This window comes from Plodia interpunctella, chromosome 10 (genome assembly GCF_027563975.2).
Source record: "Plodia interpunctella isolate USDA-ARS_2022_Savannah chromosome 10, ilPloInte3.2, whole genome shotgun sequence".
Classification (NCBI taxonomy): domain Eukaryota; kingdom Metazoa; phylum Arthropoda; class Insecta; order Lepidoptera; family Pyralidae; genus Plodia; species Plodia interpunctella.
In genome coordinates, this window is record NC_071303.1 from 2,855,054 (window position 1) to 2,868,482 (window position 13,429).

At 38.3% G+C, this 13,429-nt stretch overlaps 1 protein-coding gene across 5 annotated transcripts in view; it reads left to right on the plus strand.

The window, feature by feature from the left end:
* Window positions 1-11,374, plus strand: part of Lar (Leukocyte-antigen-related-like) — a 360,684-nt gene extending 349,310 nt beyond the window's left edge. For all 5 annotated transcript variants that reach the window (XM_053750781.1, XM_053750784.1, XM_053750782.1 and 2 more), the window contains 7 exons: window positions 2,269-2,408; window positions 2,713-2,915; window positions 2,991-6,117; window positions 6,196-6,306; window positions 6,394-6,563; window positions 6,850-6,985; window positions 7,469-11,374. In XM_053750781.1, coding sequence (XP_053606756.1) covers window positions 2,269-2,408; window positions 2,713-2,915; window positions 2,991-6,117; window positions 6,196-6,306; window positions 6,394-6,563; window positions 6,850-6,985; window positions 7,469-7,537 — 3,956 coding nt within the window. In that variant the 3' untranslated portion in view covers window positions 7,538-11,374. The remainder of the gene's footprint in view (window positions 1-2,268; window positions 2,409-2,712; window positions 2,916-2,990; window positions 6,118-6,195; window positions 6,307-6,393; window positions 6,564-6,849; window positions 6,986-7,468) is intronic.
* Window positions 11,375-13,429: the final 2,055 nt, after the last annotated feature.

Consider the following 13,429-nt stretch of genomic DNA (forward strand, 5'->3'; position numbering starts at 1 on the left):
CCTGGTGCCTTATTTGTAAGTTACGGCCGGTATCTTATGTAAGATATTTCCATTTACGATTTCAAGCTAAATTGAGCCTTGCGTCGTCTTTTCATTGTGCCTGATTTCGGTTGTCATTGTAACACGGACTCATATCTTCATACGACGGGGCACGTAACTTAGAAATAAGACCCTTATATAGGTCCACGTCTGACACACACAACCTTGCTAGTTATCTGTTTGGTTGCGTGAGGCAGACTGCACTTTTAGGAAGCACTCAGCACTACTTAGCGACGACACGAGGTGAGAGAGCGAGTGCGTGACACTCACAGGCGATAACCGCTGATCTGCCAATACCTGCTTCTCTATTTAGAACTGTATTTCTAACATAATAGGGGCTACTTCTATTTGGAGAAGCGGGAAGCTAGATCAGTCGGTTTCGCGCTCGACACTCACCAGGCACGAGCGCCGCATTTGAATACCAATACCGTCCCCACACGACACGCGCGCATGCTATACTATACTCTATACTCACAACTACTTCTCCACTCACTGTACTATCTTACTACTTTCTATTAGCGGGAAGGCTGTCGAAGTCCCGAGGATCCGTCAAAATTTCATTTCCAGCAATTGGCCTTAGGATCCAACGGATTACATGAGCGACGCTCTTCGCCTGTATTTACTCCGTCTGCTCGGTTCTAGACTACGCGCTACCTCTATCTTTACTCTATCTCTGTCTATCTAACTTGCTCTAAGCTACAACTTCTTGCCAGTAGCGATTTCTCTCTTGCCTTTCTTCTCTCTTCTGTATACTCTATCAACTTTTCGTCGTGCATGCACACTAGATATTGTGACATACAAATACTATTTATGCCTAACGTTCGCTATTGCCGTTAACAAAGAACGGACGGGACTCAAAAAGAACGCTACGAGATATTCCTGGTAACTCCTGATATTATACTGAACAGTTTCGAAGACCACAGTCAAGAACAAAGACACTACGACACTGTCACAAACATCACTGAAGACTACAAACACAAGGTACGAAGCTCACACACACAGAAGATCGGCGCACATAGACAAGACCTGACCTACACATGAAGCACACACATAAAGACTGGCGCCGTCGCGTAATCAATACATGTGCGTGTGAGTGTCTTCTCTGAGCTGAGGGACAAGAAACTACGATATGCTTGCCAATTTCTTTTCCCCATTACATCCTAGATTATTACGACTAACTCTTTTTCAAAGACAGTTCTTGAATAGGCGAGGTCTTTAATTTTCCGAAATTGTTTGATGATGTTTTAATGTACGCTTTAGGAAAAGAAAAAGGCAATGCAGGCGAACATATAACTCCGCTGGGGTCCCAAGTGGCTTACCCCGAATGTGCTCCTAAAGAGCTCAAAATACACGAGGAAGTAAAATAAGAGTACCCCCAATTCTACAAGCGTTCTACTCGTAATCTCTCACTTAGTAGTTCCGTTCGCCCTGCAATGTTCGCACAATTTGTCTTAAATGTATTTGAATGCGTTTTTCTCTTTTTTCTCTCGTCACTGACTTTGTATGGGCCGCTGGTAACCCGTACAGCCATCAGGAGTGAGTACAAATTACTATAGTGCTTGTTTTTATGTGCGTTTGTGCTTGTGCCTAAGCTTTAATGTAGTTAATTCTTCCTAGCAACTTGATCTGACGATTTATAACAAACTGCAAGCGGTTACCTATTGAGCATGACTTCTGGTGTTTGAAAGATTTGGCGTGACTTTTACTGCAGTGATCGTCCCCAAGTCTGATTTCCCGAAGCATGATCCCTTGCAGTGTGTGTAATAAGATTATAGTTATAGTTTTATGCTGCTTTGGACTACTAATAGATAATACTTACTAAATGTTCTCTCTATGTAAACGCTTGACAATTTTAGTTGTACTAAACGATGTGGATTGGAAGGTAATGGATTTTAATTGGTTATGGTGATGTGAAAGGGCGTAATGATAATCTCAGTGTGTGTTGGTATTCAAATGCCCGATCGAGATGCTGAGCGGCGATTGTTAGACATTCGCCGGACCTGGATGCTCTATCAGCAACGCGACGGCGTTTACCGACCGCACTTCAACCATCAATGTATTAAATTTGCAGTAATATGAAGCCTATGACGCTTAAAAACCAGATTTAGACCCTTGAGTCGCTTTAGGTAGTTTTTCTCTAGCACGCTCCCGTAGATGCTGATAGGGCATTTAGGTCAGATTTCAAACAGGTCTGAGAAAGATATCTCACATTCGGTTTGTGTGTCACAGTGCCCGGGGAACCTCAAGACGTGAAGGTGAACGCAATCAACTCCACATCCATCCATGTCACGTGGAAGCAACCACATGAAAAAGAGAAGAATGGCATCATCCGAGGCTACCATGTTCATGTGCAAGAAATCAGAGAAGAGGTAAATAGAATTATAATGAAGCAAAAGTTTATTCTAATTTACATGACATTCAACTGTTTACAAAAGATAACCTTTAATTTAAAATAAATGTCTATTGTGCTGCGGCTCCCGTATGAATATTGGTTGTATTATTCCAATGTGCTATTCTGGTTTTATTCAAACCGTGCACCAAATTTTATTAAAATCCAACCAGTAATCTTTTTTTAAATAGTACTTAATTACAAACATACATCTATCGTCGCAAACTTTCGCATTTATAATATTAGTATGATATGATTTCTTACTATGATCTTTAACTCCATAGGGCAAGAGTCTTCTAAACGACCCTATGAGATTCAACGTGATGGACGAGACCACATTGGAGCTGAACGTCTCTGGCCTACAGCCGGATACCAAGTACAGCGTCCAGGTGGCTGCTCTGACGAGGAAGGGCGACGGAGACCGCAGTGCGCCGGTGTCTATTAAGACCCCCGGCGGTGTGCCAAACAGGCCTACCGTTAACCTCAAGTATGTAGATAACCAACTTTCTAGAATATAATAACCACAGAAGATATTATTTCTAATATTATAATCCTTTTCCAGGGTCTTAGAGCGAGAGCCGATTGTCTCGATTGAAATAGAATGGGCTAGACCGACCCAGACTTATGGAGATTTGTTAGGATACCGATTGAGATATGGCATCAAAGACCAACTACTTGATGAAGAGAATTTCGGAACGAAGGTCACGTCACATAAAATTAATGATTTAGAAAGAGGAGTACAATACGAGTTTAGGGTAGCCGGTAAAAATCATATCGGTATTGGACAGGAAACAATTAAATATTGGCTAACACCTGAAGGTGCACCAAAGGGCCCACCCACTAATGTCAGCTACCATTTCCAAACACCAGATATTATAAGCATAACATGGGAACCTCCAATCAGGGCAGACCGAAGTGGCCAAATTAAGAAATATGATGTCCAATTCTATAAGAAAGGTGACCAGGCTTCGGCGATTGAAAAGAAAACTGAAGGAAATAAAGCAGTTTTTACTGGTTTAGAAGAAGACGCTCACTATGTTTTTAAGGTTAGAGCTTACACTATACAAGGAGTTGGGCCTTACAGCAAAGAAATAACTGCCCACACAGAAAGAGATATTGGTAGAGCGCCTATGTCATTAAAAGCTGTCGCAACTTCAGAATCCAGTGTTGAAGTCTGGTGGGAAACGTTTCGATCGAGAAAGAAAATTATTGGCTATGTTATATTTTATACCATGACGCCAGTAGAAGATCTAGATGAGTGGAAACAGAAAAGTGTTCATGTAACGCATTCAGCAGACCTGGAAAACTTAGAAAAATTTGCGGAATATGCCGTCGCAGTGGCTGCCAGAACAGCAGATGGTCTGGGTAGATTATCAGAAAAGGTTACTGTTAAAGTTAAACCAGAAGAAGTGCCTTTAAACTTGAGGGCTCAAGATGTGTCCACGCATTCCATGACGTTATCTTGGACATCTCCATTACGATTAAATCCCGTTAGCTATAAGATTTCTTACAACGCTATCAAAGAGTTCGTCGATTCGCTAGGTATGACTCAAACTCAAGAGATACCGAAAAGAGAGATTATAGTTAAGCATGATAGAACGTCGTATTCCATCAATGATTTGTCACCATTTACCACGTACAACGTTAACGTAAGTGCGATACCTAACGATGACTCATATAGACCACCAACCAAGATCACTGTTACCACTCAAATGGCGGCACCGAAACCTATGGTAAAACCAGATTTCTATGGCGTCATTGAAAATGAAATTCTTGTTATTCTACCTCAAGCTTCCGAAGAGTACGGGCCCATTTCTCATTATTATCTAGTTGTAGTACCTGATGATAAAGCACATAATCATAAGAATCCGGATCAGTTCCTAACCGACGATTTAATTAAGAATAATGTCAGAACTGACGATGAAAATGCTCCTTATATAGCTGCCAAATTCTTACAACGAAATATTTTATATACTTTCCACCTCGGAAATGACGAAATGTATGAAGGTTTCCTAAACAGAAAATTGAATCCAAGTAAAAAATATCGGGTATTCGTGCGTGCTGTAGTAGATACGCCTCAGAAACATCTTTACACGTCCAGTCCGTTTTCTGAATATTTATCTCTAGATATGCGTGAAGCGCCACCTGGTGAGGAACCGAGCAGACCTGATCCTAAAGATATCAATGGAGATCCAGAAATTCGAATTGAAGAAAACAAGAAAGAGGCTGGCATGGTTTGGGTCATTGGTCCGATTATAGCTGCCCTAATGCTGTCGCTTTGTTTTGTTCTGTTATTCATATTGAAGAGACGAAGACAACCTTGTAAAACACCAGATCAGGCAGCAGTAACTCGGCCATTGATGTCAGCTGATGTTGGATTTGGGGCTCCATCAGATCCAGTAGAAATGAGACGCCTAAATTTCCAAACCCCTGCTATGATCTCTCATCCACCAATCCCTATATCTGAACTTGCTGACCATATCGAGAGATTGAAAACTAATGACAATCTCAAGTTTTCTCAAGAATATGAAAGCATTGAACCTGGTCAACAATTCACATGGGATCATTCAAATATGGAAGTAAATAAGCCTAAAAACCGTTACGCTAATGTGATTGCATACGACCACAGTCGCGTCATTCTCCAGCCCATCGATGGAATACTTGGAAGTGACTATATTAATGCTAACTATTGTGATGGCTACCGTAAACATAATGCTTACGTTGCTACCCAGGGTCCTCTTCAAGAAACCTTTACTGATTTCTGGCGAATGTGCTGGGAACTCCGAACATCTACAATAGTCATGATGACTAAGCTGGAGGAGCGAACGAGGATTAAGTGTGACCAGTACTGGCCCAGCCGGGGTAGCGAGACGTATGGCATGATGACGGTGACCATCGCCGAAGTTCAAGAACTAGCGACCTATTGCATCCGTACTTTCCAAGTTACGAGGAATGGTGGAGCTGAGCGTAGGGAGATTAAACAGCTTCAGTTCACCGCCTGGCCCGATCATGGTGTTCCAGACCATCCTGCTCCCTTCCTGCAATTCTTGCGTCGCGTACGAGCATTGAATCCTCCTGATGCTGGCCCTCTCGTTGTTCATTGTTCGGCTGGCGTTGGCAGGACTGGATGCTTCATCGTAATCGACTCCATGCTCGAAAGGGCTAGACATGAACGCACTGTCGATATATATGGCCATGTTACTTGTCTGAGAGCTCAGCGAAACTACATGGTGCAAACTGAGGACCAATACATCTTCATTCATGACGCGCTACTCGAGGCTGTTGTGTGTGGTGATACTGAAGTCCCCGCTCGTAACTTGCACGCTCATATTCAGAAGCTAATGCGTGTCGATTCTATTGAAAATATCACTGGTATGGAATTGGAATTTAAGAAACTGGCTAATATGAAAGCTGACTCGAGCCGTTTCGTTTCTGCTAGCTTGCCCTGCAACAAGCACAAGAACAGACTGGTACACATCTTGCCGTACGAGTCGAGTCGCGTTTGCTTGACTCCTCGCGATGGCTCTGATTACATCAATGCTTCGTTTGTGGACGGATACAGATACCGATCAGCATACATCGCAACTCAGGGACCACTTCCTGACACAACAGACGATTTCTGGCGGATGCTATGGGAGCACAATTCTACAATCATTGTTATGCTCACCAAGCTAAAAGAAATGGGCAGGGTAAGTAACACTGCTAATGAAGCTTTTTATTATTTTTGTGTATTTTGACGTCAGATTAAATAAAAAATTGTTTTTTAGGAAAAATGCCATCAATACTGGCCTTCAGACCGATCCGTACGCTATCAATGCTTCGTAGTAGACCCCATCGCTGAATACAATATGCCTCAGTATATCTTGAGGGAATTCAAGGTAACACACATCTTTTACAACTTTTGAGTCAAATTATAAAGCGAATCTTTGAACTTCTATCACGAATTATTTATGATGTTTTCATAGGTGACAGACGCACGCGATGGGGCTTCGAGGACGGTCCGCCAGTTCCAGTTCACGGACTGGCCCGAACAGGGAGTTCCGAAGAGTGGCGAAGGCTTCATCGACTTCCTTGGACAGGTTCACAAGACCAAAGAACAGTTCGGACAAGACGGACCTATCACTGTGCATTGCAGGTAAGTGTACTTAAAGATATTGAACAACGTATTGATTCATTTCAATGGCAGGCTATTTTATAGTAACCTAGAATAAAGCTTTATTTTTGAAAACAGTAAATGAACTAGTTTTCTGCAACATTCTTTTCTAACCCAACAATCAGGTTTAAGACCCAACATATCCTCAATATGAGTACCACCAACCAGCTGGTAACCAATTGTTGAGAAATAGTGGGTCCGCAAATCTTTCTGACAACATTTTGTAGATTTGCCCTCTTCAGCGATTTCAACATAATTTTCCTTCCAGCGCGGGGGTGGGTCGCACGGGGGTGTTCATTACCCTCTCAACGGTACTTGAGCGCATGCAATACGAGGGCGTAGTGGACGTGTTCCAGACGGTCCGCACGCTGCGCACGCAGCGCCCCGCCATGGTGCAGACCGAGGTAACATCTTTAGATATAATCAATATTATAATAAAAAATGCATCAGTATTTAATTATTACACAATCACATAATGTTCATTTACTACCTCATTTACTAGCTGAGAGGCTTCCACTGTCTGGAGGTTTCTAAGCAGACTCCGGGCTGGTGTAGGGAGATGGAGAATACCGTGGAGAATACGTTCAGATGAGAGAGACTGTAAATGTATTTAAATATAGCTCCATAAAAGACCTTAATGAGGCCAATTATACGGCAATTGTTGTAACAACTTACTGGTCTAAAATAATATAATTTGTCTGCTATTTCAACTCTTTATTTGATTAAAACTAAAGTGCACGCGGCCCCATTTGCACTCGTCTTGAAAAAAGTCGACTACTGTACTGAAAGTACTGAAACTATAGTCCAACTTTTCCGTCGACTATCACACGTGAGTGACGTATTTCTCTTTAATAATTTTGATTAAAATACTTCTTTATTCATATCAGGACCAGTACGACTTCTGCTACCGTGCTGCGCTGGAGTACCTGGGCTCCTTCGACCACTACGCTAACTGACGCTGAGACATGCTCGTCTAACGGACTTGTCGCTTACGTACTTAATCGCCCGTGTAGGTTCGCTGGTTTTACGAAAAATGTGATCAAAATCAGGGCTCCCTTGATCTTGTTTATTGTTTTCATTCCGACTAATAAAATGGTCAGTAACCGCTCTATTGGCTACATTGACAGCTTTGACTGTAAATTAATGAAATGAATTAGGTAACTTCTGTAACAACCACTACCAATTCCACTATTAAACTATTGAAGTGCGGACTTAAAAACATTGTTTTTACCCACGATTAAACGTATACTAAGTACTTAAATATTTTCGATTCCTTAACAAGAAATATACTGTTACTTGTGAATTCGTAAAATGGACAAGAGCATTTGTATTTGTGAGTTGGAGTCCGAAATATCTTGAACACATTTCTCGAAAGGCTTCCCTAAAACGTCATCCACGAAAAACAACAATATTGTACGACATATTATAACTTAGCTAGAAGTATTTTATTGTTTTTCTTGGATGACTTGCGACGCTTGCTGTTAAGTAGTTGTCTCCACAGACTGACCGTTAGTTAACATCATTTTCACTTATATACTTATGAGGCTAACATGTATGAGTGCCTAGGAACGCAACTTATGATGTAAATTTACGAAAGTGACCACTTAAAACTTGATTGTGAGTCTAAAGGGTAATAAATATATTATTAATTATCCTACTACTTATGATATGCCTGTTCTCGCTATTTTTAACTGTATGGAACAGAATGAAGTCCATATGAACAGTTAAAGTATACTTAGATGTATTTAAAAGATGTATTAAGAATATAACTACAGAGTTCGCAAAACTATTTAACGATCGGTGTAACGCGTTGGAAATTATAATTTGCTAAAAGGTAAGTTAGTGATTGAAACAGTGCGCTTAGAGAATTAAATAACTTTTACATATATCCAATTCTGATCGTCACATATATGCAAACATATTGTATAATGTATAAATAGTTATTGCAGCTGTAATTAGAAGTTTATTTTTCATATCGGGTGTTAAAATATGTTAAGTAGTGTATATTGTGGTAACTCGATTCTTGCAATACAATTATTGAACTCTTTTTAGACGAATCGGCTGTGTCATGTGGAGTTATATGTATGTCCTGTGCGTAGATATTTATGTAAATAGCTATATTTTCGACTGTGTAATTTTATTTTATTCTTGCCTATCAGCCAACTTTAGATAACTGATAACGAATCGATGATTCTCGATTGTTTTTTTAGAATTATGCTTTTAATAAAATCGCAGCTTGCTTTTAGTAATGATCGTGATTAATAATGACATATCTGTATGTAGGTAGAAAATGTTATTGTCAGTGTGTTATTGTTTGGACCTGGTATGAAGGACGGTCGATCTTAAGCTAAAAATGTGGATTAAAGAAACTTATTGGATTCGTAAAGCGCATACATTTTAGAATTAAAAACGAACAGTTCCATGCATTTTCATTCGCTATTTTGTTACTGTTTTTTTCAAAACGCGTAAGTAAGGACCCCGTATGATCGTAACTCGCGACTTCACTATTTTAAGCTATCTTTAAGTATAGTACGTTGTTTAATCTTTTACAGTAATCCCCTTGCCTAGTATAAGATTTTTAGGTTTTTCACTCGTTTTATACAATATACCTACTTGTATCGATTTATCTACCTATAAGTTAAATTTGAGCTTGTATGTAATTTAGGGGATAAAGTCAACTGCGCGTAGTTACATTTTGAACAATTCAAAAATAACTCCTTTCTATTGAATGATAAACCATTACTAATATTACGTCTCGATTTGGTCGCTTTTTGTGACCGATCGTTAGAACTGCCAATCGTTTCACTTAGTTATAATTAAAGTAAATTAAACAATAATATACGAGTACGTAGAATTAATGAGGTAATTGTTAAATTGAGGTTATGCCTAGTGAAATTTAATACTCGTTGAATCATGTTGGCGGGATACGAGACGTACGCGCTTGAGGAATGGAGAGCTAGATTTTTTATGGCAGCTAATAAGTATTTATTTTCATTAAAGTCAACTACAAACTAAAAACCACAAAAGAATAGAGTTTGATTCTCAAAGCGGTACGATCGCTGCGCTGTCATTACAATTTTTCAAATTATAATATAGATTAGTTTTCCTAAAAGTTGATGGTAGGCCTGCTGCTGACTTTAAAATAATTAACCTGTACTGTAGGTAAAAGGACACCAGTTGATTGATTTCAGTTTTTGAAAATGTATGTTGATTTATCCTGACAAAGAATTTTATTAATGGTAATAATATGGTAGGCATTCTGAGTTTGTTGTATTGTAAATGACTTCTGTACTTTCCATATTCCGAGTTATAGGCCTAATGACTATTCAGATCTAGCAGATTGGAAAATTAACAGAGCGTCAACTCATATGCATAACATAACGTAAATTGTTTAACAGCATCAGTTTTTGTGCAGGTAAATGAATTTTTATCACTTTATTCTATGCGGATGTGATAAATAATAATTTTGTGTAAATTCCTGTTAATAATGCAGCGTACGTGTATAATCAACGGTCAATGAACTTTTTTGTATTTTACATTATTTTGGTTCACTTTTTTTTCTTATTATTCTTCTTAGGTAATGTCATTTTTATGAATGATTGATTTCGGAAATGATTCCATCCGTCTAAGTAAATTGACGGATCGTAATGACAGCGCGGGCCACGGCCGCAGCGGTCGAAACGCTCTGTGAACCACCAAGTAAAGAAAATATAAAACTTATATCGTATAAATCGAACATTACTTTGATGTAATCCGAGGAATACGTAAAAACTTTGAATATAGGCTTTTCATTTTCTCTTTTGTCAGCTAAACAGCTTTATTATAATTCATTCCATGTTTTTAGGTTATTATAATATCTTCCATTATCCACACACGTTATGTATCCATAACCGATTACGCACATAAGCATTTTTGTAACATAGCGTTGTGTTTTTAATTCTGTCCTTGTATATTTTTTATAATAGCCATAATTGCATTAGAAGCTACTTGTTATGCCATATCACGGTGCTGTTTCATTTTAGTACAAACATCGTTTTTGCCAGTGCATTTTTGTGTAGCACAATAATCCATTTTTAAGATCTATTGTTAATGTGTTTTTAATGATTCCGACTGTACATGTGAACAAATTAATTAATATTGCGTTCTTAAAGACTGAATTTGTGTAATTTTCGTTTCGTTTGTGAAAAATGTTTTGTGATTAATTATTATTTTATGTTATTGTAAGTACTTACGTATTACTTATTATTATGGGAGTTTCTATACAATTAATTTTAATTATGTATTTGTATAACTTTTGTTCAGGTTAGATAGTTTATATTTGATTGTTTTTCATTAAATTAAATTAACCTCGTGTAAATTCAAACATTTTTTTTGAGCACAATAACGAATATTTTTTTCAATGTTGCTAGTAAATGGAATATACCCAATGTGATATCTTTACTATATAATAAATACAGAACCGCAGCTAAACAATCAATCTATAAAGCTATCTAGCCTAAACACAGTTATTCTGTCCAGTGAACCAATTCCGTATTGTATCCTCTCGCCATTCCGCGCATAGCATTTCCCTTGCTAAGATGGACGTGACTGCACATGAAAGACGTCCTAGCTTTAAATTGTAAACAATTATTTTAGTGCAATTGAAAATGGCGGAAGCAAAGGAAAGGGGTGAATGTATTCTTAGAGGTTTGTAGACATTATTTTGTAAAATACCCGCGCCGCGTCTCGGGACACAGCGGATTCGCAGAATTATACATATGTATATGAAGAAATAAATTTATGTGAGACCATAATGTTGTTTTTAATTCGAGAATCCATTTTGTCTTCTTATAAAACCTTACAAATGGGCACAGATATGATTCATGCACTTTCTAATCCAAGGGGACGTTTATTTTTGTAAGTGTATGTTGTAAATAAATTACTCATGCTAACTTTTCACGGTGTGATTAAAATTCGTAGAAACTCATAGCAAGGCCTACGCTAGAATCGTAGATCCTAGAACCCACTACTGCGACGATAGAACTAGCAGAATAATGAATACTTACGGTTAAGCAATAGCTTAATATTATTTAGTTTAGTATAGCAATACTAATATTATAAAGAGAAAAGATATTTATTTTGTTTGTAAAGAATAAACTATAATAAAAGTTCTAGGTCAACATAGACGAAACCTTCAGGAGTAAAATAGGCATTTCTTTTTATTATGGTTTTACCGCTACAGACGGGTCTATATATTTGCAATATTTCTTATTGCTCTGGTTTAAATACCTAAATTATGTACTAAAGTTTTTTTTTTATTGAAAATTATTTTTGCCCCTAATTTATTTGTTTCAATAGATCTCGATCATGAACATTTCTCTTATACAAATAAATAAAAATACCGACATTGTTACTGAAAAGTAATTAGTAGTCATTTCTATTATAGCAAAGGGCACACGTACTATGCTTCGTGCCAAGTAAATAGCCTCAATGAATAAATACAGCGTCCTTAATTATAATATATCCTGTCCTCCCTCGTCCATTCTGGTCTGAGCTGCGAGGTTTGATGACAGCTACACATTATGGCAAGCAATAAAGATACTTTCTATATTACTGTTCAAGTAAGTATAACTTGAAATTAGTATAAGCCCACAGTAAAGTAACCTTAAAGCCCAGTGTATGTGTCAAAAATAAACCTTTTTTTTTTTAACTGTTACGACCGGCCTGACGTCAACTCTCTTTGGTAATGCTATTGCTGCCTAACTGTCAAGACCATCCCTTGATTGTCTCGTACGACATCCACGTACGCACGAACCTCACGAACAAACAACAAATTCACACACAAGGGTCTCACACAATTGGTCACGATTGACTTTAGCTGCAGATCTTGATTCTGAATGCGGCCCTAGTTTCTACCTATGCTTCGCTTAGCCCATAGCTTAGTTCGCTCGCTCGCTGGCAGTGTAGCCCTTTCATTTCCAACTAATAAATAAACACTGAATTAAAACAAATTAAGCGTGGATCTATATGGATATGTATTCCGCAGTCGAGATCCAGCTTCCATTAAATTACAATGCGCCATTGGTATGCAAGCGTAACACCAACTGAATGACGATTCATATTCGGAATCGAGCGACTTATGCAATCTGAACGTTATACATACCTGTCTTCAAAGGCCGGATTCAGGGCAGACTGGAGTTAAACCCACAATGGCTAACGAAGATATAGTCGTAATTACTTGTTACTGTGGATTTATAGTTTACCTTTAGCCCATTATTTGTGTGTGTTCTTTCAATTCCCTATTTCTAATTGTATTTAAATCCGCCATCAATATCCTCATATCTTCCCGGACATAATCCATCCATCTCTTTCTAGGCCTCCCTGTCTCCCTCATCCACTTTCATAATCAATGCCTTAAGTAAATATTCATCTTCTCTCCTCATCATTAACTTTCACCAAATTTTGAGCAAATAACCCTGACGGCTGACTAGGTAATCTAGAATAATTTTTATTTCTAATTTTAAAAAAGTAGGTACTTACTTTATTAAGATCTAGCGGCCTGTCCCGGATTCGCACGGATGAAACCATAATTTAAAAATTAGCCTTAGTTACTCCTGAAGGTTTCTGTCTCTGTGCCAGATTACATCAAAATCGGCTGCTAATAACAGAGTAGCGCCCATTGTATCAACTTGTACACAGTTGGAAACAGTTTCAACTGTATTTTGTTTTTACCGTTATTGACAACTTGTAATTGTACCCATCAAACAAGATAACTGTCCTGAACAGAACTTCAACACTAACAAGTCAAGGCGTTAGTTTTGTTTGTGAGAACTTCCTTCAACCGGCATTTGAATAAAAGTGACAGATAT